This window comes from Dermacentor silvarum, unplaced genomic scaffold (assembly GCF_013339745.2).
Source record: "Dermacentor silvarum isolate Dsil-2018 unplaced genomic scaffold, BIME_Dsil_1.4 Seq1070, whole genome shotgun sequence".
Classification (NCBI taxonomy): Eukaryota; Metazoa; Arthropoda; class Arachnida; order Ixodida; family Ixodidae; genus Dermacentor; species Dermacentor silvarum.
In genome coordinates, this window is record NW_023605528.1 from 39,752 (window position 1) to 64,662 (window position 24,911).

The 24,911-nt window shown below is 46.7% G+C and overlaps 1 protein-coding gene and 1 pseudogene across 1 annotated transcript in view; both read right to left on the reverse strand.

Moving 5' to 3' along the window:
• LOC119434437 (uncharacterized) overlaps positions 1–24,911 on the reverse strand; it is a 50,415-nt gene that overhangs the window by 13,528 nt on the left and 11,976 nt on the right. The window contains exon 2 of the mRNA XM_037701591.2: positions 1,154–1,225. Coding sequence (XP_037557519.1) covers positions 1,154–1,225 — 72 coding nt within the window. The remainder of the gene's footprint in view (positions 1–1,153; positions 1,226–24,911) is intronic.
• Positions 8,651–8,815, reverse strand: LOC119434439 (U2 spliceosomal RNA; annotated as a pseudogene).

A 24,911-nucleotide genomic window follows, 5' to 3' on the forward strand; every position in this document is an offset into this window, starting at 1 on the left:
GCGCATTTCAAATATAGCGCATTAAACCTGCCATTCAAGATTATTCCATATACAAAACGCTGCAAGATATGTATCTTTCTTTCGCCACAGTATTCTGCAATGCCTTTGGGTAATGAATGTATGTAATAAATACATAGTACCTTAATGAATAAGTTAGATATAAGGCAAAGGAACAGCCGTGAATCACCCGTCAGGAAGCGCACGTGTTGCAAAACCTAAAGAACAAATGGTTCACTGCAACAGCTGCAACCCAAATTCCAGTAAGCCCTGCTTGTCATTTGCCGCCCCCCCCCCTCCCCTTTAAAGGCGAAGCACTTTAGGGGCCGGGGCTGTCGGCGTCTAATGTGATGCCATGTCGTCGTGGACACGCGCAACAACAAGATCTGCCGAAAACTCGCGTCTCGTTCACAAGGTATATACCAAAATTGGCATGGAAGAGTACGAATGTATGACTAAAACGACTGATAATCATGACATCAATAACATCACATGCTCGTCAGTTACGTCACGATTAACGATAATAAAATCACGTTGAGCGCATACCCGCATTGGATATGCGGTTAAGAGCCAGGGATATGCGGGAATTAGCAGAAACTCGCGAAAATCTTTTCCGAAACGCCAGTCTGGTACCAACGGAGCACAAAAGAGGGCGCCACCACCCCACAAGCGCTCGATTCCTCCTCACTTGCGCAAGAATAGCACTAGAATAACATAAGGGAAACACCGGCGCATCACCGCTTCGCACTTCCCCAGGTTTCACGTTAGTCGAGCTACATTAGCGCTGGATTTGAACTACACAAGTGCAGAATTTGAACAGGATTGGAGCTACATTAAGCGCAGGATTTGAGCAGAGCTTGAACTACACAAGCGCAGGATTTTCCTTTATCGACTGTCTTTCCGGCAGACTTCGCTTGTCCTATAAAACGAAGATAACGAGCGGATAGCTGTGGTTGACACTTTTAATAGGCGTCGCGTAGATTCGATTCCTTATCTCAAGGTTATACGTCGATACACAAAGTGATTTTCTTCTACCACCTTCCTCTACTTTGTTCGCCTTCAAGTTCCTTTTTTTACATATTCGTACAATAAATAATTCTCCAAACCTCACGGGGTCTTTACAATAAAGTGAGTATAGAATGTGTCCTCAAATTACCCTCATAATCTGCCGTGCCGCGTCGAAGAGCTCTCGCAGATCGTCCGGGTCATCCAAGTCGTTGGGATCGACCTGTAAGGATCGAAATGTGCGGAATAGGTCACATGTGAAGCACATAAGCTCGACTTTCTATCAATACAATTTACAAAGTAACGACATTGAAAAATATTCAATACCCGCCGCGGTAGCTCAGTCAGCTAAGGCGTTGCGCTGCTGAGCTCGAGATCGCGGGATGGAATCCCGGCCGCGGCGGCCACATTTCGATGGAGGCGAAATGCAAAAACGCCCGTGTGCTTGCGTTGTATTGCACGTTAAAGAACCCCAGGTGGTCAAAATTAATCCGGAGCCCTCCACTACGGCATGCCTCATAATCAGAACTGGTTTTGGCACGTAAAACCCCACAAAGAAGAAGAAAGAAGAATAATCAATCATCAATACTTCGGAGTGGTTTTGAGAATGAAGCTCAGCCGCGAATATTGGCGTCTCGCAGGGCGCATTTGTTGTATGAGGTATGTAGTAGCTACCCACCTACTGTAAAGCCAACCTTAATTCTGGAAATCCTTGAAAGCTGTCATAAATGTTCCATGCCCTTTGTGTAACGCCTGCTGCAGTAGGTACTTTTATTTTTCCTTTCTCCCAGCCTATAGACGATTTAGGGCTTTAGTATTCAAAACACTGGCGTCATGCTTTTACGCTGATAGTTTTTAAAATGAAGGCGATGCCTTTGAGCACAAAGAGTCGACACATATCAAGTCGACGTATTAGGAGGCGTGTTGTTTGCCACAGTCCGAGGGGTTAGTCAGATTGGGCTACGGGCATTTCAATCGTTCTGAGCATGTATCCTCACAGGAGGGTCGCAAAATTCATCGGATGCCTCGCATTGCCCGTTTCGGTTACATTTTGTAGTGCCTAAAATCGCAGTGTTCCTCGACGAAAGATATCAAACCGAATGAAAGGACCTTGCATTCCTTAAATTTCAAATGTATGTAGTTTTACGTAGTTACACTGCACGTATGAACCATCTCACGCTTGCGTATATGGAGTTTTCTTTTTCTTTTTTACTGCGAGCAATCAAAGAAAAGGCCGACAGAGTTTACTGGAAATACGTCATCAGGATAAATTGTCTGCCAAGGCGCACGTCATTTGCAACAAAAGCCTAAGCAATCCCTTCACTGAAAACTAATTACTATATTGAGCTTCTTAATTATGAATGGTGCCGCCCATGTTGATATCGGAAAACTGAAGCCAATCGTTGTGAAATATAGTAATAGATTTCTACGTTTGAAAATGGTCATGTAAACCAAAAGACCTGCCGTGAAATTTTTCATTCAGTTTACTTGAGTCCATCTTCCAGCTACCCATTAGTTGATTTCGAAAAGCTCAATGCGCAATCGCAGTTCGGCGCACAATCACTTTAGCAGTAGGGGCGCCACGGACCACTTTCGTGCCCGAAGTGTGAAGCACCAATTTACCCCGCCTTACTACGTCACAGAGGGGTTGAACGGAGAGACGCGCTTTGCGGTACCCTGCACATAATCAGATAAAATGAGCCAATAGTTTCACATCATTTATTTCGGTTAACATGGCCGATTTGCAATGTATTATTATTATTATTATTATTATTATTATTATTATTATTATTATTATTATATATATTATCACAAGCGAAGCTTGTCTACGTCTAGCCTGAACGTCTGCACACAGAAATTATCAGCATCAGCAATGGCTCGGGCATCGTCGTTGGCGTGCCACTGCTCACGCGTTCGTCGTCGTCGTCTTCTTTTACAGCTGGCTCCGTTGTCACTCATCATTCCACCGTAGAATTTCACTTCTCTTCTGTCGCCGTAATGGGGAGGCCGCGTTTACGGGGGTATGAGCCGTTGCTTAAGGAGGTTTCAGCCATTTATTGCCTTACGTGACGGACAGATTTAATTTTGAAGAATCGCAAGCGGCAATGGCGGGCGGATGCTGCTAACCACGCCGCCGAGCTAACTCGAGATATCGAACGCAAGCGTTTGTGGTTTGACAGCAACTTGTCCCACACCAGTCTGATCCGCTCCGACGATCAGCGACGATCAGCGATGCCTTCGATCTGTTGAATGAACATTTCGCTATTATTGGAGAAGGCCTTGGTGAATTTAGAGTTTGCAGTGCGTGTAAGGAATCTTTAATGAAAGGAAAACTGCCTGCGATCAGCATTGTGAACGGGTACGTACTCCCTACATTTGTTGTGATGATGATAAGCTTCGCTTATGATTCATCTTCACGAAGTGGAAGGGCCGACAGATTTTTAACAGCGGAGCTGTTTAAGCCACGGCTGTAAGTTATGATGCGTGGGAAAATATGTGGGCCAATCCTGGCGGTAGTGCAGAAAGGGTCCAAGCGCAATGGCACATACCCCTGTGAACTAGAGAAGCTGAGCCTGGCTAAGTCTAGCCACGGCGGGCTCGACTGGCGCGTGCGCTCGCTTCTTACGGCCTTCACATAAGGGATAGTTCTTGCCTATCGCCGCTGCTTCATGGGGGGCGCTGCGACCTCACCCTGCTCAGCTGTTCCCAGCCGATCTGTGCAGCGCGCGCAACGCTGGAAGATGGGGTCGGGCGCGCTTCTTACCTCACGTTGCATTCAAAAACAAGTCGCCTAATTGTAGAGGAGGCGTAAATGGTTCATCTAGGCTTCTCACAAATACATGCACTGTAACCACATTAATACATTGAGCTTCTTTAATTTCACTGGGGAACATGGAGATGCATGCGCCGGGAGAACAGCTCTCCGACTGCAAACGCATGTGCATTTGATGAATGAAAATAAATATTTATTGCTCGTATGCACTTATACCGCTGTCACACGGCACATCTAATGTCATTTTCAGTAAACGACATTCATACCGAATGTCACTGCGCTCTTGCGTTTCCTGTCTACACGGGTAAACAAAATGGCATTCGCAATTGATGGCAATGTTTATCGGCAGGCTGCTATGGATAACGAGACCTTACAAATCGTGCTTCTTGTTTACATATTTTCACTATATCTTTAGCAATAACAATGGTAAACATTGGATGGTTATTTGCAAATATATTACACTTCTTTTTAACTTATCGATTTTGTAATTTTTTGCCAACCCCCTGTCGTCGAGATTGCACAAGTCGCGCGTGTATGAGTTCGGGCAACTCATTCAATGGGCGAATGCCATTAGCTGTGAATGTCATTCACTATGCCCATGTTGAAGCAACAAAAACGGCATTAAGACTTGTCTCATTCGCTGCGAATTACATTACACGTGCCGTGTGACAAGGGTATTACAATGGTTGTCATACTTTCAGGCGAAAACTCTTGCGGACAGAGTAGCTCACAAATGTGTCTTATTCACAATTACAATCTAAAGTGCTTCCTTGGCGGCTTGTGTACATAGGCCGAAGGCTTGTCGTTTTCGTCAGTCAGTCAGTTTCAGTGATTTACAAGGAGTATTCTCAGAAAATTCTCGGCAATTAGATTTGCGGATCGTCTCGCATGGCTGTCGTCAACACCTTCAGGGCAGCTCAAGATTGGAGCGCGTTGTAAATAGGGCTGGACTGCTATTGCTGCGTGGCAGGTGTTCGGAGGCTTTATCGAAAAAAAAAAACACTATCTTGTCCAAAATCGCTAGAAACCCAGGCTAGAAACTCATTGCTTGGGAACTGGTGAAAAGAAACACCGGGTGTTTTCCCGGAACGGGACTTGCAATACGGAACAAAGCAATACATCATCAAACAACAGTTATATACCGGTGTGCAATGAACGGCGCCAAGTCCTGGCTATGGGCGCGCGTACTAAAGGCTGTACGACCGTCTTCAGGAGCCCACAAATTACTGCATAGTGAACAACGCTGACAGATCACCGAATAAAATGCACGGGAAAACGATCGTGCGAGCGCGAAGGCAAGCGCATGCACGCGGAGCAGGGGAGGGAGGGTCAGGGTCGCAGCGCCCCTACCGCCGACGGGTGGCGAAACGTGCTGAGAAACTCTCCCATTGTTTCCCCGACGGGTGAGAAGGCCGTAAGAAGCGAGCTCGCGCGCCACTCGAGCCCGGCCGTGGTCTAGCTAAGCATGGTTGGGACTACTTAAGCTCAGTCAGTCATCGATGGCCAATCAATAGCCAATCAGTTGCGAATAAATAATCGATATAATCAATGAATTCCGGAAAATGCTGGGGATGACTTGGTAGTGCTTATCCCAGCCCGAATACATGGTCAATACCTTGCGATAGCCACTCGATAGCAAATCAAAATCTAATCGATAATCGATTAATAATCAATAAGTTCCGGAAAATGCTGAGGGTGACTTGGTTGTGCGTCATCATCATCATCAGCCTATATTTAAGTCCACTGCAGGACGAAGGCTTCTCCTGCGATCTCCGATTACCCCTGTCTTGCGCTAGCGTATTCCAACTTGCGCCTGCAAATTTCCTAACTTCATCATCCCACCTGGTTTTCTGCCGTCCTCGACTGCGCTTCGCTTCTCTTGGTATCAATTCTGTAACCCTAATGGTCCATCGGTTATTCATTCTACGCATTACATGGCCTGCCCAAATCCATTTCTTCCGCTTAATGTCAACTAGAATATCGGCTATCCCCGTTTGTTCTCTGATCCACACCGCTCTCTTCCTGTCTCTTAACGTTAGTCCTAAGATTTTTCGTTCCATCGCTCTTTGTGCGGTCCTTAACTTGTTCTCGAGCTTCTTTGTTAACCTCCAAGTTTCTGCCCCATATGTTAGCACCGGTAGAATGCAATGATTGTACACTATTCTTTTCAACGACATTGGTAAGCTCCCAGTCAGGATTTGGTAATGCCTACCGTATGCACTCCAACCCAATTTTATTCTTCTGCAAATTTCTTTCTCGTGATCAGGGTCCCCTGTGAGTAATTGACCTAGATAAACGTACTCTTTTACAGACTCTAGAGGCTCACTGGCGATCCTGAAGTCTTGTTCCCTTGCCAGGCTATTGAACATTATCTTTGTCTTCTGCATATTCATCTTCAACCCAATTCTTACACTTTCTCGATTAAGGTCCTCAATAATTTGCTGCATTTCGTCTCCATTGTTGCTGAATAGGACAATGTCACCTGCAAATTGGAGGTTGCCGAGATATTCGCCGTTGATCCTCACTCCTAAGCTTTCCCAGTCTAAAGGCTTGAATACTTCTTCTGGGCATGCAGTGAATAGCATTGGAGAGATTGTGTCTCCTTGCCTGACCACTTTCTTGATAGGTAACTTTCTACTTTTCTTGTGGAGAACCAAGGTAGCTGTCGAATCCTTGTAGATGTTTGCTAAGATATTCACGTATGCCTCCTATAACCATTCATTACGCAATGCCTGTATGACTGCTGGTAGCTCTACTGAATCAAATGCCTTTTCATAATCTATGAAAGCCATGTAGAAAGATTGATTGTACTCCGCAGATTTCTCGATTACCTGATTTATGACATGGATATGATCCATTGTACAATATCCCTTCCTGAAGCCAGCCTGTTCTCTTGGTTGGCTGAGGTCAAGTGTTGCCCTGATTCTGTTGGAATTTATCTTGGTGAATATTTTATACAATACTCAAAGCAAGCTAATGGGTCTATAATTCTCAATTCTTTAACGTCTCCCTTCTTATAGATTAGTATAATGTTGGCATTCTTTCAGCTCTCTGGTATACTTGAAGTTGTGAGCATTGCATATGAAGGGCCGCAAGCATTTCAAGCATATCTCCTCCATCTTTGATTAAATCGACTGTTATTCCATCTTCTCCAGCAGCTTTTCCGCTGGTCATGTGTTTCAAGACCCTTCTAACTTCATCGCTAGTTATAGAAAGAGCCTCTGTATCCGGTTCATCACTATTTCGAATGAAAGTAGCTTGGCTGTTTTGGGCGCTGTACAGGTCAGTATAGAATTCTTCCGCTGCTATTACTATGTTATCGAAATTGCTGATGATATTACCATGCTTATCTTTCAGTGCATACATCTTGCCTTGTCCTATGCTAAGCTTTCTTCTTACTGATTTATGCTGCGCTGATATTTTACGGCTTCCTCAATCTTCCCCACGTTATAATTTCGAATATCCCTTACTTTCTTCTTGTTGATAAGTTTTGACAGTTCAGCGAATTCTATCTGATCTCTTGAGTTGGACAGTTTCATGTTTTGTCGTTTCTTTATTAGGTCCTTTGTTTCTTGGGAGAGCTTAACCCAAATACGTGGCGAATACATTGCTATAGCCAATCAATAGCCAATCAATATCCAATCGATAATCGATCAATAATGAAACAATTCCGTAAGCTGCTGGATATGACTTGGTAGTGCTTAGCCTAGCCCAAAAGCCAGGACAAGCTATGTGCCCATCAGCTCTGCTGTCTCTTTAGCATTGCGCCTCCAATGCAAGCTACGCTGTTTTTTTAATTATTGCTATCGTTATTTGTTTTGAAAAAAATACATACGCTTGAAAGGAAAGGAAAAGCGAGTGGCAGGTTGGCAAGTGCCACCGGAAGGGGCACAACGCCTGCCTACAATTCAGAAAGGATAAGTAGACACATACATGAAAATGGACAATACGAAAAAGGGAAAGAAAGAATAAAAAAAATTGCGACATGACAGATCTCAATCAATAAAGCAGAACAATGACAAAAACATATTACGGCCGATAATTCCAGGTGGCGCTAATAAAAGAATGTCAAAATAAGGTGAAAAAATTTCTGAGCCGGGTTATTCAAAAACAAAAAAGAGAACGTGGGCAGCTTGCACTAGTGGCGCAAGGCTGGAGTAAACAGCGGAGCTGGTGATCGACCTAGCTTCTTCCAGGTTTTAGTAGGCTTGGCTGTTTTGCTAGGAAATGCTAAGTGCTTGGTAGGCACGGTATTCCGAATCGGCTCGCCGCCGACGCGCAGATTCTCGCTTGGCCGAACGACGCGCTTCAAGATGAGTGGGTTCTTCTTCGGGTGTCCAGATCTGCTTTGGTCGTTCCATGTCAAGGGTACATGTACTCGCCACAGAGCCAACGAGAGTTCTGCCGCCGTTGCCGCGGCTCCGAGCTTGATCTCCCCGATGACGTCACGGCCAAGCTGCGCCTCCACAGTTGCCGGGGCGTGGCTGGTCGAAACCTGGCGAGCCGCCGCCAGAGGCGCCTGCTGCACTCACGGACACCGCGCGCGTTCGGCGCGAACGCGGGGAAACGCGGACGGCATCGGCGGCGGCTCTGCGCTTTGCCTCCTTGGTGCTGCTACAATTTCTTTCGCTCTCTCTCTCGCTCTCATTTTCTCTTTCTCACTGCCGAGCATAGCGCGCGCGCATGCTCTTCTTCCGTCTCCTTAACGTCCCATGTCAAGGCAACATGTGCACGGCACGGAGAGGAGGCGAAGCACACGACACTCTGTGAGGTGGTTTCTAGGCAACGCACGGTGACGTCATCGTTCAGCGAGGTTTTCATAGCGAAGCTATATACCTCTACCAACCAACGGTTCTTTCGTGTGCCCAGGAAAAAACTTCGTGGGCCGATCCCGGGTATAGTTCAATACCGGGCCTACCGGAGGTGAAGCCGGCTTCAAGCACTCCGCCAACTTCCAAAAATAAGTTTAATATCTTGGGTCCAAATAGAACCCCTATCAGATATTAAGCTGATAAGAACAGCGGTTTTTAGAAAAATGTTTGCCTCTACCAACCAACGCTTCTTTCATGTGCCCAGCAAGAATTCCCGCCAAAAATTTAGGGCAAAAACAGCATATCTACATTGTAATCAGACACACAGCAACCACTCAGCAGTGCTTTTGAAAAGCAAAAGTACAAAACAAGCATCAAAATCACATGCCGTATGATAAGGTCCCTGTTGTCAGCAATTGAAGGCACAAAACAGCACATCTTCGTTTCCATATCTTCGCCACGCAGAAGCAGATCTAGCCGCACAACCAAGCGCTTGTTTAAAAAAAACACACACAGCGCAAGTGCCGCTCTGTGTGATCTTCTGTGGTTCCGTGACGACTTGTCGCGCATCTCAGCCGCACAGAACGCTGCGAAGAAAAGCAGTGCCCTCGACGTCCTCGCTCGTGCATTCTCCGGACAAGCCTTGTCTGCTTTCGAAGTATGCGAACCTTGGCCTAGAACGTTTCAAGCATCAAAACAGGAAACATAAGCGTATACCAGAGTGACCACAAAGCAGTGGTGAATATCGTTGTGCAATACATTAAATATGATACACTGCATTTTAATGCAAATTCCTTTCTTTAATAATTCCTTTGCTGAATCTCTACAGCTTCGCTAAAATCCACCTTCACAGCGTGGATTGGACATACATTTTTTGTACACGCTCCACGGACCGACGGTAGCCTTAAACAGCTCCGCCGTTAAAAACCAACAAACGAGAACCTAAGCTACTTCCTTTTGTAAACGTAAGGACAGTGCGATGAGCTTCAATGTGTTGAGACGCACAAACACTCGGGTACGAGCATTCTTCAAGTCTACACCGCAGGCCAAGGCGATAGTAGTCCATCACTATAGACGTGTGCTCCGCAATGAAAACGGAACACTCCAGTATAAGGTGGTGAAGTGTCTTGCAGTAACCGCCAGACGTACACCGTGCACGGCCCACACGTCATTTTCGGTGTACACTTTCACAAAGGTAACCCTTAGCTTTCTTAGCTGTGCAAGGCGGGTCAGAAGGCAAGCCCCAACTGCGAACACGAGGCGGAAGTGGTCGGAATGGGTCCATTTGCGACACGCTGGTCTGACTGCTGCTTCAGGACGTGGCGGCGAATCAGCAGACGAGCGTCGTCAAACATGCGCAAAATTTCCGGGCAGTCACAGTTGTTATCAGGCCAGGTTCAAGCCAGCCGATCAACCTCTTCATTTCCGGCAAGGTATCCACTGGGTGAAGAGAGATGACCCACGAGACGCAATTTTCCTGACCGTGCCCGTAGTGCTGCGCGCAACTGGACAATCAGTGTCACTCCTTTGTAGCGGAGTCCGTAAGGATTGCAATTTTCGATGCGGTCAACTCCTCTTGCACGTATTTCAGTGAATCATAAATCGCTGCTAGTACCGCTGTTGTTGGTGAGGCTGGATGTGGTATTGTGAAATGTAGAAACGTGAACTTTGGAGCAAGGACACGGAAACACTTTTATGACAATTCCCGTTCAAATTTCCAATACGAAAGTGTGCCGTAAACTTTGTAATTAATGGTTAATTGCTGTAATTCGATTGGTGTAACTCATTGCTGTTGAGGTGATCCGAATAAATTGTGTGCTATTTCTGTAAGTAGCGTGTTCTAACTAAAAAAAACAAATCACCAGCCCTTCTCCTGTCGAGAAAATGAGGGTAAGCGAAGCTTGTCGTGTGTGTATATGACCTGCGTATAGTGGTTGTATTTCTTTTCTTTCTTCTTTTTCTTTCTTTCTCTTCTTTCTTTCTTTCCTCTCTCTTTCTTTCTTTCTCTTTCTCTCTCTCTTCATTTTTTCCTTTTTCGTTCTCTCTTTCTTTCTCTGACCTTCATGGTGATTTTCTTTCTTTCTCTTCTCTTTCTTTCTTTCTCTATTTCTCTCTCTCGTTCTTTATCTCCCTTTCTCCCTTTACTTTTTTCATTCTGTCTCTTTCTTTTTGTGCCTGGCATGTGCCACTGCATGCTTAGAAGAAGTATTCAAGCTCTTAGACTGGGAAGGCTTAGGAGTGAGGATCAACGGTGAATATCTGAGCAACCTTCGGTTTGCAGATGACATTGTCCTATTCAGCAACAATGGAGACGAATTGCAGCAAATGATTGAGGACCTTAATCGAGAAAGCTAAGAATTGGGTTGAAGATGAATATGCAGAAGAAAAAGATAATGTTCAATAGCCTGGCAAGGGAACAAGAATTCAGGATCGCCAGTCAGCCTCTGGAGTCTGTAAAGGAGTACGTTAATCTAGGTCAATTACTCGCAGGAGACCCTGATCATGAGAAGGAAATTTAGAGAAGAATAAAATTGGGTTGGAGTGCATACGGCAGGCATTGCCAAACGCTGACTGGGAGCTTACCACTGTCACTGAAAAGAAAAGTTTACAATCATTGCATTCTACCGGTGTAACATATGGGGCAGAAACTTGGAGGTTAACAAAGAAGCTCGAGAACAAGTTAAGGACCGCACAAAAAGCGATGGAACGAAAAAAAAATGTCACACTTTCGCCCTAAGGGCGAAGCAATGAATGCGATAGCAACACAGCAATGCCATACGAAGTAAGGTGAGCGGCTTTGGTAGCAATATGAATTGTAGTAAACATGAGCTGATTAAGTAAGCAGGTGAGCTGCGCCGTAAGTACCGACATGAAGAGAGACTCGATGACCACGAGAAAGCGCCTATGAAACGGTGGTTCATGAGAAGCGCTTCCCGTGGGCAGCGCGTGCGAAGGGACACACCTGTAGCGCTGCACTGCCGATCCGGGCAGCATTGCATGTGTAGCGTGCGTTGGAAAATGTGGCCCGACTATTACTAACTGAATGAACAAGCGTGGTGTGAGCGCGCACAAACAAACACGAATAGATCACACTGAATGACTGCAGACAACGACTGTCTAAACGCTGGCAGCAAGCAGCGGGCGAAGGTACGTGCGGTCTATCGGTTCAACGGAAACTGAGCGGCGAATGCACGGCGGATGAAGGTCAGAGTCGTGTGGAGATAAGCGACGGTGCGAGCGAGCGACGAGCGCGGTTGCTGGCAGAGTAGAAATGCGCCCCCCCCCCCCCCCCCCCCCAGCTCCCTCCGGCGCTGGCTTCCCGCTTCCTTGCTTGCGCGTCGGAGATTGAGTGCCTTCGCTCTCCGTGATAGCGCGCGTCCCCGCACGCTTCCGCTCGGGCATACGGCGCGCGGCGAAGATTTTATCTATAGGGAACCTGATGGCGACGGCGACGACGACGCCGACGGCAAATATCCGGTTGAAGTGTCAATATAATTGCTATCGCAATAAAATCTTAGGACTAACGTTAAGAGACAGGAAGAGAGCGGTGTGGATGAGAGAACAAACGGGAATAGCCGATATTCTAGTTGACATTAAGCGGAAGAAATGGAGCTGGGCAGGCCATGTAATGCGTAGGATGGATAACCGGTGGACCATTAGGGTTACAGAATGGATACCAAGAGAAGGGAAGCGCAGTCGAGGTCGGCAGAAAACCAGATGGGGTGATGAAGTTAGGAAATTTGCAGGCGCAAGTTGGAATACGCTAGTGCAAGACAGGGGTAATTGGAGATCGCAGGGAGAGGCCTTCGTCCTGCAGTGGACATAAAATATAGGCTCATGATGATAATGATGATGATGATGATGTGCCATTGAGCTTGGACCCTTTCTGCACTATCACCAAGGTCGACCCACGATTCAGCGTGACACCACCACCGCCGACACTTGTGAGCCTAAAAGCTTCAGTCCAGTCCAGCTATGTGGCATTTTCACATTGTAATGTGGAAATGCCACATAGCTGGACTGAACCAAGGTAATGTTGTTTGCCGTCGCTTGGGGATACTCGAATTATTTTTGCATTCCGCTAAATAATTAATTTATCATCTTTACAAATATTTCAATTATATCAAAAGCGTCAGTGAAATATCTGACCTTCGTCGGGATTTTCTTTCTTTGTCTCGCTCTTTCTTTCTTTCTCTCTCCCCTTTTCTCTCTCTTTTTTGTCCCTGGTAGGTGCCATTGAGCTTGGACTCTTTCTGCACAATCGCCAGGATCGGCCCACTTTCAGCGTGACACCGCCGCCGCCACCACCACCACCGCCGACACTTGTGAGCCTATAAAGCTTCGCTTAAGAATAGACGGCAAGAAAACGCTGTAAAGCACGTCTCACAGAGACTAACATGAATGAAATTATCAGCATAATAGTCCAAATCGCCTTGGGCTACTAAGAATACTTCATGCTACGCAATTGGCTGAACTATATATTATTTCTGAAGGAGAGACAGAAAAATTAGTAACTAGCGTTCTACTTTCAGTATTTGCTGCGCGTTTTCAAGAACAGCTAGTGAAGTTGCATTTGTACACGGTCTCTTGCGCACTCGCCGCGATGGCTTGGCGGCCATGGCATTGCACTGCTAAGCACGACGTGCTTAGCAGGTTAGGTTCCAGGCCATGGAAGCCGCATTTTGATGGGGACGAAATGCAAAACGCTTGTGTACCGTGCATTGTGCACACTCTAAAGAACCCCTTTGGCTAAACATCCCAACCCAACCACGGCAAGTCCCAACCATAATATGGTTGTGGTTTTCGCACTGAAAACACAAAGTATTTATTTTTTAATTAAATTTGCCCCGCAGCTGTCTATTCCGAGCTCTAAAAAAAGCACTCAGTTTGGCTTGCCGAAAGGCATGAAAAGCTCAACGGCGCAAGTGCAAAGGACACCGTGTGTATCGTCCTTCGAATTGGTTGGCGTTAGTTTCTATTCTGACGCGAATGCCCGGAAAAATACTGAGAAATGACGTGACTAGAATAAGCGGCTGCTCACCAAGATTGCAGCGCTCAAAAGTGAGCTTTCGACGAACACAGTTTGCATTCTGGCCGCGAAACAGGAAAACAAGACATGCGTTTCGGCAGGTTTCTGGCGCGAGCCTATCGCAGATCAGTTTCAGCCACAGCGGTTTTCCATCTTCACAACGAAGTTGCTGACATGGCTGTCTGGTTCTTGTCAGGGCTGACACTTCTTTGAAGCCAGCACGCGGTACTAGTTGCTTCGGAGAAAGTTTCATATTGCTCGTCTTCTAGAGACGGATGCGACTGTTTCATATTTCAACCTTTCATTTTAATCAGGAAAAATAACACGTGAGAGCTCATTTTATTAAAAGAACTGCAGCAGGTGATCGCCTCTAGAGCTGTATAGAACACAACTTATTCACTGTAATCAATGTTACATCGTTGCTTTGTTCTTCGTATAACCGTCTAACTAGGCGCATTACACAAGTATTTCTGATAGCTGAAGAATACAAACATTTAAGCTGTTGGCCTCATTCGCACACCATGTTCCACGTTTCTAGAAGTCTCACTTAGGCTGCGTGAAACTCTCTGCCTGCAGCAGTGAGAACACAGGCCAACACACAATATTCTGCGAAGCTCTGTTTAAGGCAGGAACAGCCATTGTTTCGCGGACGGATACAATCATTTGAAAGTAACGCAAGGTTCAGAGGACAGCAAGGGCCACTGCGGTTTAAGAGGCGTGAAAGCAACAAAATTCATGAAACCCCACCTTCCAGTGGGTGCCCATATTTCGAAAACAAGCAAGCTCTCCAAATATTTCAGCGTGTAAACAGGTATAACTACATTTTCACTCTATTCATGATGCGGAGCAGTAATCGCTTGCACGGGAAAGGTGCACCAATCAGTACCTGCACATTGTACACTGAAAGGCGATGGCACAGCTGAGAAAAATGCAAAACTACCAAACGCTGTCGACGTGCACATAGTCACCTACATCTCATAAGATCACAACTACGGCCCGTATTCACAAAACAGCTTTTGCGCTTGAAATGTTCGTAAGAGCAGCTGCCCGCCTATTCAGTAGGTTATTAGCGAATGCGGTCTGTGAATGCGGAGTTAGGGGAAAAAAGCTTGCGAATTCATACAAATTATTTTTGTGCCATACGAACCACGACACCAATGGACTTGTCCAAGCCAGCGGCACGAACCAGCGGTTCTAGGCAGGAAGGCCTGAGTTTTGCAAAGTTCGTGATGTCCGCGAGCTCTGGAAACACCCTCAGATGGAGCAGCTCAAGACAAAATTCAACCCTCGGAACGCCTCCAGTTTCATTGAATTATCGAGATTCACTCTTTAGTTATCACTTACGCGTTACCTCATGGGTGGCCGTGAAAAAAAGGAGTCACGTGCTCAAACCGTGGGTACCTTTCATTTGTTTATCGTTCCACTGAGGGCATTACCTGCGCAAGTAATTTATAGAATAAAATGTTTTAATGTCCTTCAATTACGCCCCTTATGCTAGTGTATCAGCTTTTGAAAACGTGGGAGATGTGCACTGTATGAGCTCTAAAATCACTTGCAAATTATTACACTTTGAGTTGTACTCCGAGGAAACAGTGGATAGCCAGATGATGTCCGAAAGAGGAGGCACACCCGTGACGCGCCCCAGAGAGGTGTGGCAGGAGGCTTGCGCCTCGTGTGTATGTAGACAGCGGGACAGTCAGGGTGCTGCTATCGTCCTCCAATTTTTTGCTATATTGCGTTCAGAGCAATAGGCGGCGCTGGTGACTAACACTACCCAGTCTTGTGTGTTTGAAACGAGGAAGCGGCGCGCGCACGGTGCGCTCATGTTGACATACGTGGCTTTATCTCCACACTTTAATGCATGCTACTTTCGCACGTTCCGCACTATCTTTGGACACTGACGGCCGTCATACAAACTCAGGCGAGCGAGAAACTCGGTGCATCCTGCATAGCATCCCAGGGCCCCGATTAACAAAAACGTTCTTGGGCTTAAGCTGTTCGTAAGAAAAGACGCCAGTCAATCGTCATATTCGACATATGATTAATACACCAGCCAAGCAATCGCAAACAGCACTGACGAGGAATAAACTTTGCGAATACGACGAGTAACATTTTCTTGACTGTGCTATACTGTTTTACAAAGCACGAAAAAAAGGACTGACACACGTGTGCGAAAATTTTCGCTAGCGAACGTCAAATAAATACATGAAGGGTAACTGCAACTGAAGAGAAAAAACTTGAAATTAAAGACGAAAAATGAAGCTAAGCTACGCACATCTGATTTCACAATGACTAAGATGGCTTAATCAAACATTCATCCATGAATGGATGAATGGACGCCTTTTCTCCCAGCGCGACAGAAGGTGCACTCATGTGGTTTCCCGGTTCATTTTTTTTTTTTTGCATGACATAGGCTTCTAAGATTTCACGTGCTTTTTTAGAGCTGCAGCGAGTCAAAGCCTAGGTTTTTTGAAGACAGGCTTACAGCCATGGGATGTGCAGTGTGTCGCCAAATGTCCTGGGGACTATAGCATTGCTGTCGCATACCTGTGTTCTCTTAACCTAAATTATTACAGTGGCCTGTCTGTCCTATATGTATGGTTTCCCGCACGATAAAGGCATCTTGTAGACAATGTTGTCTACGCAGTCCAAGTATCTGTCTACGTAGTTTATTTCGCATTTGTTGACTGGTTTGGTTCTGTCGTTATTTACTTTTTTGCATAGGCCTTTCACATTTAAAAGAGCACCCACAAAAAAAAACCTCTCGGTCCGTGCTTTTCGTCAATCTTTTTGAGGCCATCTGAAATTTTATGCATACGAGGTCTGTCAGAAAAGTATCCGACCTTTAGCCGAAGAAAAAAAACTGACATAACTGGAGCGTTCGAACCTAATCACCCTCAAAGTAGTCTCCTTGGGACTCCACACACTTCTCCCAGCGGTGCTGCCATTGTTGGAAGCCTTCCGAGAAGGCCTCTTTCGGAATGGAGTTTAGCTCAGCTGTCGTTGCTGCTACAATGTCCTCTTTTGTCTGAAATCGCGCTCCTTTCAATAGCCTCTTGATTTTGGGAACAGCAGGGGGCCATATCAGGAGAGTAAGGAGCTGCTGAACTACAGGAGTCTGTTTTTCGCCAAGAATGTCTGCATCAAGTGCGAGGAATGTGTGGGAGCATTGTAGTGATGGATGCGCCAATTTCTTGTTGACCTCTTGATGGCCAAATCTTCGGTCATAATGGAATGTGCAGAAAAAAGTGCTGTAGCCCATTTCTTCCGCCATTTCTCGGATAGTCACACGACGGTCCCGCATCACCACAGCATTCACTTCGGCAATGACCTGGTAATTTCGGCATGTTGATGGCCGACCGGAGCCTCGCTCGCTCTCCACCGATGTGCGGCCGTCTTTAAACCGGTTGTAACACTCCTTAATCTGTGTGCTGCTCATAGCATCGGTACCGAAAGCTGTCTGAATTTTCCGAATGGTTTCCACTTGGCTGTCGCCCAGTTTCTGGCAAAATTTGATGCAGTAGCGCTGCTCAAGTCGCTCAGCCATTTTCCTTTGAATAACTAAGCCGACGAGAGCACTGCGCACTACCTCACTCAAACGCTGCGTCCAAGCGACTGATTCTATCGGCAGGCGGGAAAAAATTCGCGCATGCGCACGAAGGTTCAAGGTCGGCTGATGCAAGCGCGCTTTGCATATCCATCAGGTCTTCGCAAAAAAATATAAGGTCGGATACTTTTCTAACCGACCTCGTATAAGATATCACAGTTACGTTCTTATATATGCTCACCGTTCTTTGTAGCTGCATTCTTTTTGCTACTTAAGCCTCTCAAAACATCTTTGGCGATGGACGTTATAACTGTAATAAGATGACCACTATCCCTAAGCTTCGTAACCTGCCGCTGCATACTATCTAGGACTGACACGTGTGTCCGTCCTTTCTTTTTTTTGTCCTTTGTAAAACAGTATAGCACAGTCAACACAAGGATGACGTACCAACTAGTCCCAGTAGAAGTCTTATTGAACGCCGAGTATCGCCAAACGCACGCCCAGTTTTATCATATCAGCCCCGCAGCAACGGCGACGGGAGATCTGCGCCAAGATAACAATTAAGTTGCAATGTTTGAACCATTGAGTTAGTGAACGGAGTGGTGCTCCACCTGTACATGAATACTAGGATTTCCCGATTTTAACAGTGCACGGTAAAAAATTCCGTAAAATCATTTTAAGGGCATTCTTACGTTATGCCGTGCTGTTGCTCAGATACGTGCTGTTTCAATAGGACGCCTGGTGAATCTTTCTGGGGTTTATGTGCTCTGCAATTCATCCGCAGCACGTCAGACCCCAGAAAGAAAAACAATACAAGACCAAGCTTGCTTGAGTTGCCCCAAACTATCGAGTGTTTATCACTACAATCGTTCAATTTAGTATTTGCACTGTTACGTACCTTGCTTTAAAAAAAATATGCGGAGTTGCCTTTCTCAGTCCCTCGCCATAAGGTGTTTCCAAAACATCACTTCCTTCATCATCATCATCAGCCTATATTTTATGTCCACTGCAGGACGAAGGCCTCTCCCTGCGATCTCCAATTACCCCTGTCTTGCGCTAGCGTATTCCAACTTGCGCCTGCAAATTTCCAACTTCATCACCCCATCTGGTTTCCTGCCGACCTCGACTGCGCTTTCCTTCTCTTGGTATCAATTCTGTAACCATAATGGTCCATCGGTTATTCATTCTACGCACTACATGGCCTGCCCAGCTCCATTTCTTCCGCTTAATGTCAACTAGAATATCGACTATCCCCGTTTGTTCTCTGATCCACACCGCTCTCTTCCTGTCTCTTAACGTTACTCCTGTAATGACGAAGTTAGCACAAGCGTCGCTGTGGTCGCATGGCTGCTGAAGTGAGGAAGAGAAAGACGAACGGATCGGTGTCGCTGGTTTTGCCTCGCGCTGGCGTTTGGCTGGAACTGCTCGGGTGCTCTTTGAGCTGGACCTAACGCCAATAAACCCCATCATTTGGTGGAGGCGCTGGGTATACTAACTATCCTACCAACTCGCCCTGGAACTCCGCAGCCGCACTCTGCCCTCCGCTACCCCCACGACCATGCCAGACGACGCCGGTGAGCGACCCACTTCGTCAACTGTGCAAGTCACCTGTGGTGCCGTTCGTGAACGAGACCCGGCTGTGTTCAGTGGCACCGCTGATACCGACGTCGACGACTGGCTTTCGTCGTACGAACGGGTGAGCAACCACAACAAATGGGACGATCGGACAAAGCTCACCAAGGTTATTTTTTATCTTGCGGGTGTCGCCCACCTTTGGTTCCGCAACCATGAAGCAAGCATTGCGACATGGAATGACTTTAAGACTGCATTCGCGGAAGTATTTGGCCGTCCTGCGGTGCGAAAGCTTCGCGCTGAACAGCGCCTTCGCCACCGAGCGCAACAGCCGGGCGAGACTTTCACTAGTTACAACGAGGACGTCATAGATCTCTGCAACCGCGTGAGCCGAACGATGACTGAGGAAGATAACATAAAAGAAATCCTCAGGGCATTGAAGACGACGCTTTTCAGATGCTCATGGCCAAGAATCCTACCACCGTTGCAGCCGTAGTCACATATTGCCAAGCTTCGATGAATTACGCCGGCAACAAGCGCTCGCCGCCAAACTGTTCCTCAAGTGGCCTCCCTTTCCAGTTTGGTGACTGCTCACGGACAGGCTGATGACGGGTCTCTCCTGCCTCAGATCAAAGCCTTCATTCGTGAAGAGGTGGCCCGCCAGCTCTCGCTGCGCCCCTCTCACCCAGGAGCCTGTCCAACCTTTGTCCTCGGCCGTGCAGCAGGCCATCCGCGAGCAGGTTGCAGAGCCCTTCCACCAGTCCAACAGATTGCTGCACCAGCTCAGATTGCTGCACCCTTGACGTACGCTGAAGTCGTGTCGCGTCCTAGACAAACGACACTCCCCTACTCGGCGCCACCACCGCGCCCAGCGCTTCTTCCTGTCCCTCAAATGCCCCCTCAGTACTTCCGGCCACAAGATCCCTGGCGCATGCGGGACAGTCGGCCGATATGCTTCTCGTGCGGTATCGCGGGACATGTGGCGCGCTTTTGTCGCCGTCGCCTGCCGCGTCAGGACGTCGTCGTTGAGCCTCAGGTACCTGCATCCCACCAGCATGCTGATTCGAACCCATCGCCGAACTTCTGGACCGGTCGTCAGAACTTCAGCTCCCGTCGTTCACCATCACCGCGTCCCCGTTCGATATCGCCGATGCGTCGTCGCCCGCCTCTTGGCGACATGCTCACTGCATACGTCGCGTCGGACCACTCCAATTGGGACATGATTCTCCGTTTTGTCACCTACGCTTACAATACCGCGACTCAAGCAACCACAGGCTTTTCACCATTCTTTTTATTGTATGGACGAGAACCCTCGTGCACGCTCGATACAGTATTGCCATACCAACCTGACGCCTCTGAATATCGACCCATATCAGAAGTAGCCAGTACGCTGAAATGCCGCTAACTTGCCCGTACCTTCACGACGGAAGGTCAAGCCCACCAGCGGAATCGACATGACACCGACCTGAGCCCTACCACTTTCCGTGTCGGCTCCCTCGTCTGGTTGTGGATTCCACCTCACGTTCCCGGTCTTTCGTCTAAGCTGCTGGCTCAATACCACGGACCCTACCGGATCGTCGCCTGTACATCTGCTGTAAACTATGTGGTCGAATCTCTCACGCTGTCGGACGATCTGCGGCGTCGTGGTCGCGAGACTGTGCACGTCAGCCGGCTTAAACCGTATTACGATCCCTCTATTGTGTCGTCACCGTGAGTCGCCAGGATGGCTAGTCTTCTCTCGTGGGGCCATTGTAATGACGAAGTTAGCACAAGCGTCGCTGTGGTCGCATGGCTGCTGAAGTGAGGAAGAGAAAGACGAACGGATCCGTGTCGCTGGTTTTGCCTCGCGCTGGCGTTTGACTGGAACTGCTCGGGTGCTCTTTGAGCTGGACCTAACGCCAACAAACCCCATATCACTCCTAAGATTTTTCGTTCCATCGCTCTTTGTGCGGTCCTTAACTTGTTCTCGAGCTTCTTTGTTAACCTCCAAGTTTCTGCCCCATATGTTAGCACCGGTAGAATGCAATGATTGTACACTTTTCTTTTCAACGACGTTGGTAAGCTCCCAGTCAGGATTTGGTAATGCCGGCCGTATGCACTCCAACCCAATTTTATTCTTCTGTGAATTTCTTTCTCGTGATTGGGGTGTGAGTAATTGACCTAAATAAACGTACTCCTTTACAGAATCTAGAGGCTGACTGGCGATCCTGAATTCTTGTTCCCTTGCCAGGCTATTGAACATTATCTTTGTCTTCTGCATATTCATCTTCAACGCAATTCTTACACTTTCTCGATTAACGTCCTCAATCATTTGTTGTAATTCGTCTCCATTGTTGCTGAATAGGACAATGTCATCTGCAAACCGAAGGTTGCTGAGATATTCGCTGTTGATCCTCACTCCTAAGCCTTCCCAGTCCAAGAGCTTGAATACTTCTAAGCATGCAGTGAATAGCATTAAAGAGATTGTGTCTCCTTGCCTGATCTCTTTCCTGATAGGTAACTTTCTACTTTTCTTGTGGAGAACCAAGGTAGCTGTGGAATCCTTGCAGATGTTTGCTAAGATATTCACGTATGCCTCCTGTACTCCTTGATTACGCAATGCCTCTATGACTGCTGGTATCTCTACTGAATCAAATGCCTTTTCATAATCTATGAAAGCCATGTAGAGAGGTTGATTGTACTCCGCAGATTTCTCGATTACCTGATTTATGACATGGATATGATCCATCGTAGAATATCCCTTCCTGAAGCCAGCCTGTTCTCTTGGTTGGCTGAAGTCAAATGTTGCCCTGATTCTGTCGGAAATTATCTTGGTGAATATTTCATACAATACTGAAAGCAACGTAATGGGTTTGTAATTCTTCAGTTCTTTAACGTCTCCCTTCTTATGGATTAGTATAATGTTGGCGTTCTCCCAGCTCTCTGGTACACATGAAGTTGTGAAGCATTGCGTATAATGGGCCACAAGCATTTCAAGCATGATATCTCCTCCATCTTTGATTAAATCTACTGTTATTCCATCATCTCCAGCAGCTTTTCCCCTGGTCATGTCTTTCAAGGCCCTTCTAACTTCAGCGCTAATTATAGAAGGAGCCTCTGTATCCGGTTCATCACTATTTTGAATGAAAGTAGCTTAGCTGTTTTGGGCAGTGTACAGGTCAGTACAGAATTCTTCCGCTGCTTTTACTATGTCATGGAAATTGCTGATATTACCATGCTTATCTTTCAGTGCATACATCTTGCCTTGTCCTATGCCAAGCTTTCTTCTTACTGATTTAATGCTGCGTCCATACTTTACGGCTTCCTCAATCTTTCCCACGTTATAATTTCGAATATCCCTTACCTTTTTCTTGTTGATTAGTTTTTACAGTTCAGCGAATTCTATCTGATCTCTTGAGTTGGACATTTTCATCTTCTGTCGTTTCTTTATTAGGCCCTTTGTTTCTTGAGATAGCTTACCTAAAGGTTGCCTTGGTGCCCTACGTCCCACTTCAATTGCTGCTTCTGAGATCAACCTAGGTACGGTTTCATTCATTACCTCTATGTTGTCTTTATCTTCCTACTCTAAAGCTGCATATTTGTTTGCAAGCACCAGCCTGAATTGGTCTGCTTTTACCCTTACTTCCTCTAGGTTGGCCTGTTTCCTCTAGACTAATCTCTCTCTCTTCAAATTGAGAGAAATCCTAGACCTCACTAACCTATGGTCACTGCACTTAACCTTACTTCTACATCCTGCAGTATGCTTGGATCGGCAGAGAATATGAAATCTATTTCATTCCTTATTCTCCATTAGGGCTTTTCCAGTTCCACTTCCTGCTGCTGCGCTTCCTGAAGAAGGTATTCTTTATTCGAAGCCTATTCCTTTCCGCGAATTCTACTAACATCTCTCCTCTTGCATTCCTAGAATCGATACCGTAGTTGCCAATTGCTTGCTCACCAACCTGCATTTTCCCTACTTTTGCATTGAAGTCGCCCATGACTAAAGTATACTGAGTTTGGACCTTTCTCATTGCTGGTTCAACATCTTCATAAAACTGTTCTATTTCTTCATCCTCGTGACTAGAGGTTGGGGCATAGGCTTGTACTACCTTCATTTCGTACCTCCTATTCAGCTTTATTACGACGACTGGTACCCTCTCATTAATGCTGTAGAATTCATCAATGTTGCCGGCTATGTTGTTATACACTAGAAATCCTACCCCGGATTATTTTTTATCTGGAAGACCTCTGTAGCAGAGGACGTGGGCGTTAGTCAGTACTGTGTAAGCCTCACCAGTTCTTCTAACCTCACTAAGGCCATATATCCCAGGAAATGCCTGATAATTCTTCAAATCCCTAGTCCGCTAAGCTCTCACTCGAGAGGGGCGGTGTTGAACGTTACTTCAGTTTCCATTGGCGGCCTGTCTTGACCCAGAGATTCTTAGCACCCTCTGCCGCGTAGCAGGTCTGACCGCCGCCTTGGTCAGGTGCTCCGCAGCCACTGGGAACTGAGGGCCATGGGTTAATTGTCGGAGTCATGAGGGAGGTAGTGGCCGAATACTGCACCAGGGAGGCCAATTCCTGTTCTGGTGAGGGAGTGACTTTAATGAAGTTTAGTGGGCCTTCCTAGTTTCGTTGCACCTGAACTAGTATAGCCCCACTAGCTGTCGGCGATATTTTTTTTTCTTGCTGGTGTCAGGCACCACTCCATTCCTGAAAATGTGGTGGACTGGAGTAGGATTCGAACTTACGACCTTCAGATTTGAAGCCAGGTATTCTGCCTCTGCTCCACGCCACCCCTCCTTAGTTTCCACGCTTCCTTAGTCAGCAGTAATGTAAAGCGTCAGTACAGTAAAGCATGGTGTGAGGTCGGTATGGTTTACTCGCTTAGGGATACGATGTGCATATTGCGAGCACAGCAGACGAAGAGAAATTCTAATTCGTTTTTATAGCAAACAAGGCAAATAAGTACGAAGTGTTAGACTTGCACCATCAAGAATTGGCTTTCTGCGGAATTTCAGCACCATCAAAGCAACGGAAAGCACAAGTTAGGCGGAAACCTCGAAGATAAAAACAACTATTACCGCAGCTAAGCTCGTAGGCGTTAAATTGAAAACGCTAACTGTAACTGGTCACGCATTAAAGGTGGCCAGCGATACTATTCCCTGCATCGTGAGGGTCTCGAATTTTGCAGGTTTGATGGTATTAGGTAGCATACGTGGTTTTCGACTAGCCACCGCAAGCTAAGTAAGGCGAAGCGGACCAATCGGAGAAGCCGGCACCACCCTCTTCATGCGGTTATCTATTTTCACTGTGCTTGCTCGGTCCCATCGAAAACCCTCTCCACTAGAGCGTGCTCCTCGCCTCTTGTCAGCCAATCAGATAAGAAAAACCGCTGAGTGTAGACTTGAGTGAGTTATTGGTTTTGAAAGCGAACAAAGGTGACCTCCTATAAACGAGGAGGGTGTTTGATTGGGTTGTTCAGACAACGCTGCCGGTCACCGCCCGATGCTTGCGTCGGTGGTTACGTAAATTTGACGTCAGGAGTTTGGAATCAAAACAGTTTGGAATCATTTTACGTTATAGGGCCCCAGGTTGGCGTCCACAAGGTCGTCGATCCGAATCGCTGCGTGACGCTGCCATGGTGAAGTTCAGCGCAGCGTTGTCGTACTCGGACTACATGTGAAGCAGGAGAGAACAGGGGAGGTATTCGGTAAGAATCCAACTAGTGGACATGTCCATTTCGTCTGCTGCTCGAGTGCTTACTTGCTGTGACGCGTGGCTCCTGCTAAAGCGCACCCCAACCAATCTGAACTTCGAAAGCAGACGAAATGTACAGGGTCGACCACATCTAAGGTGAACACCTCATTAGTATTCAAGACATCATAGAAGCTGATGTTCAGTAGATAATTCGAAAAATCATTATTGCGTTTATCGACAGCATGATTACACATCGTATAATGAACATTTCACTGGTGAAGTAGAATAAACGCTGTAGTTTTACCGGCTTGAATACTAATGAGGTGTTCACCTTATGTGGTCGACACTGCACATACATGTCCACTAGGTCGACTCTAACAGAATACATCCCCAGGCCTCGATGCTTGATTAATCGGCCTCATAACAACAAAAAGGCTGTGAAAGTCTGATGTGCGACGGTAGGAAGGAGGAAGCGGCACGATGCTGTCGGCATTCTGA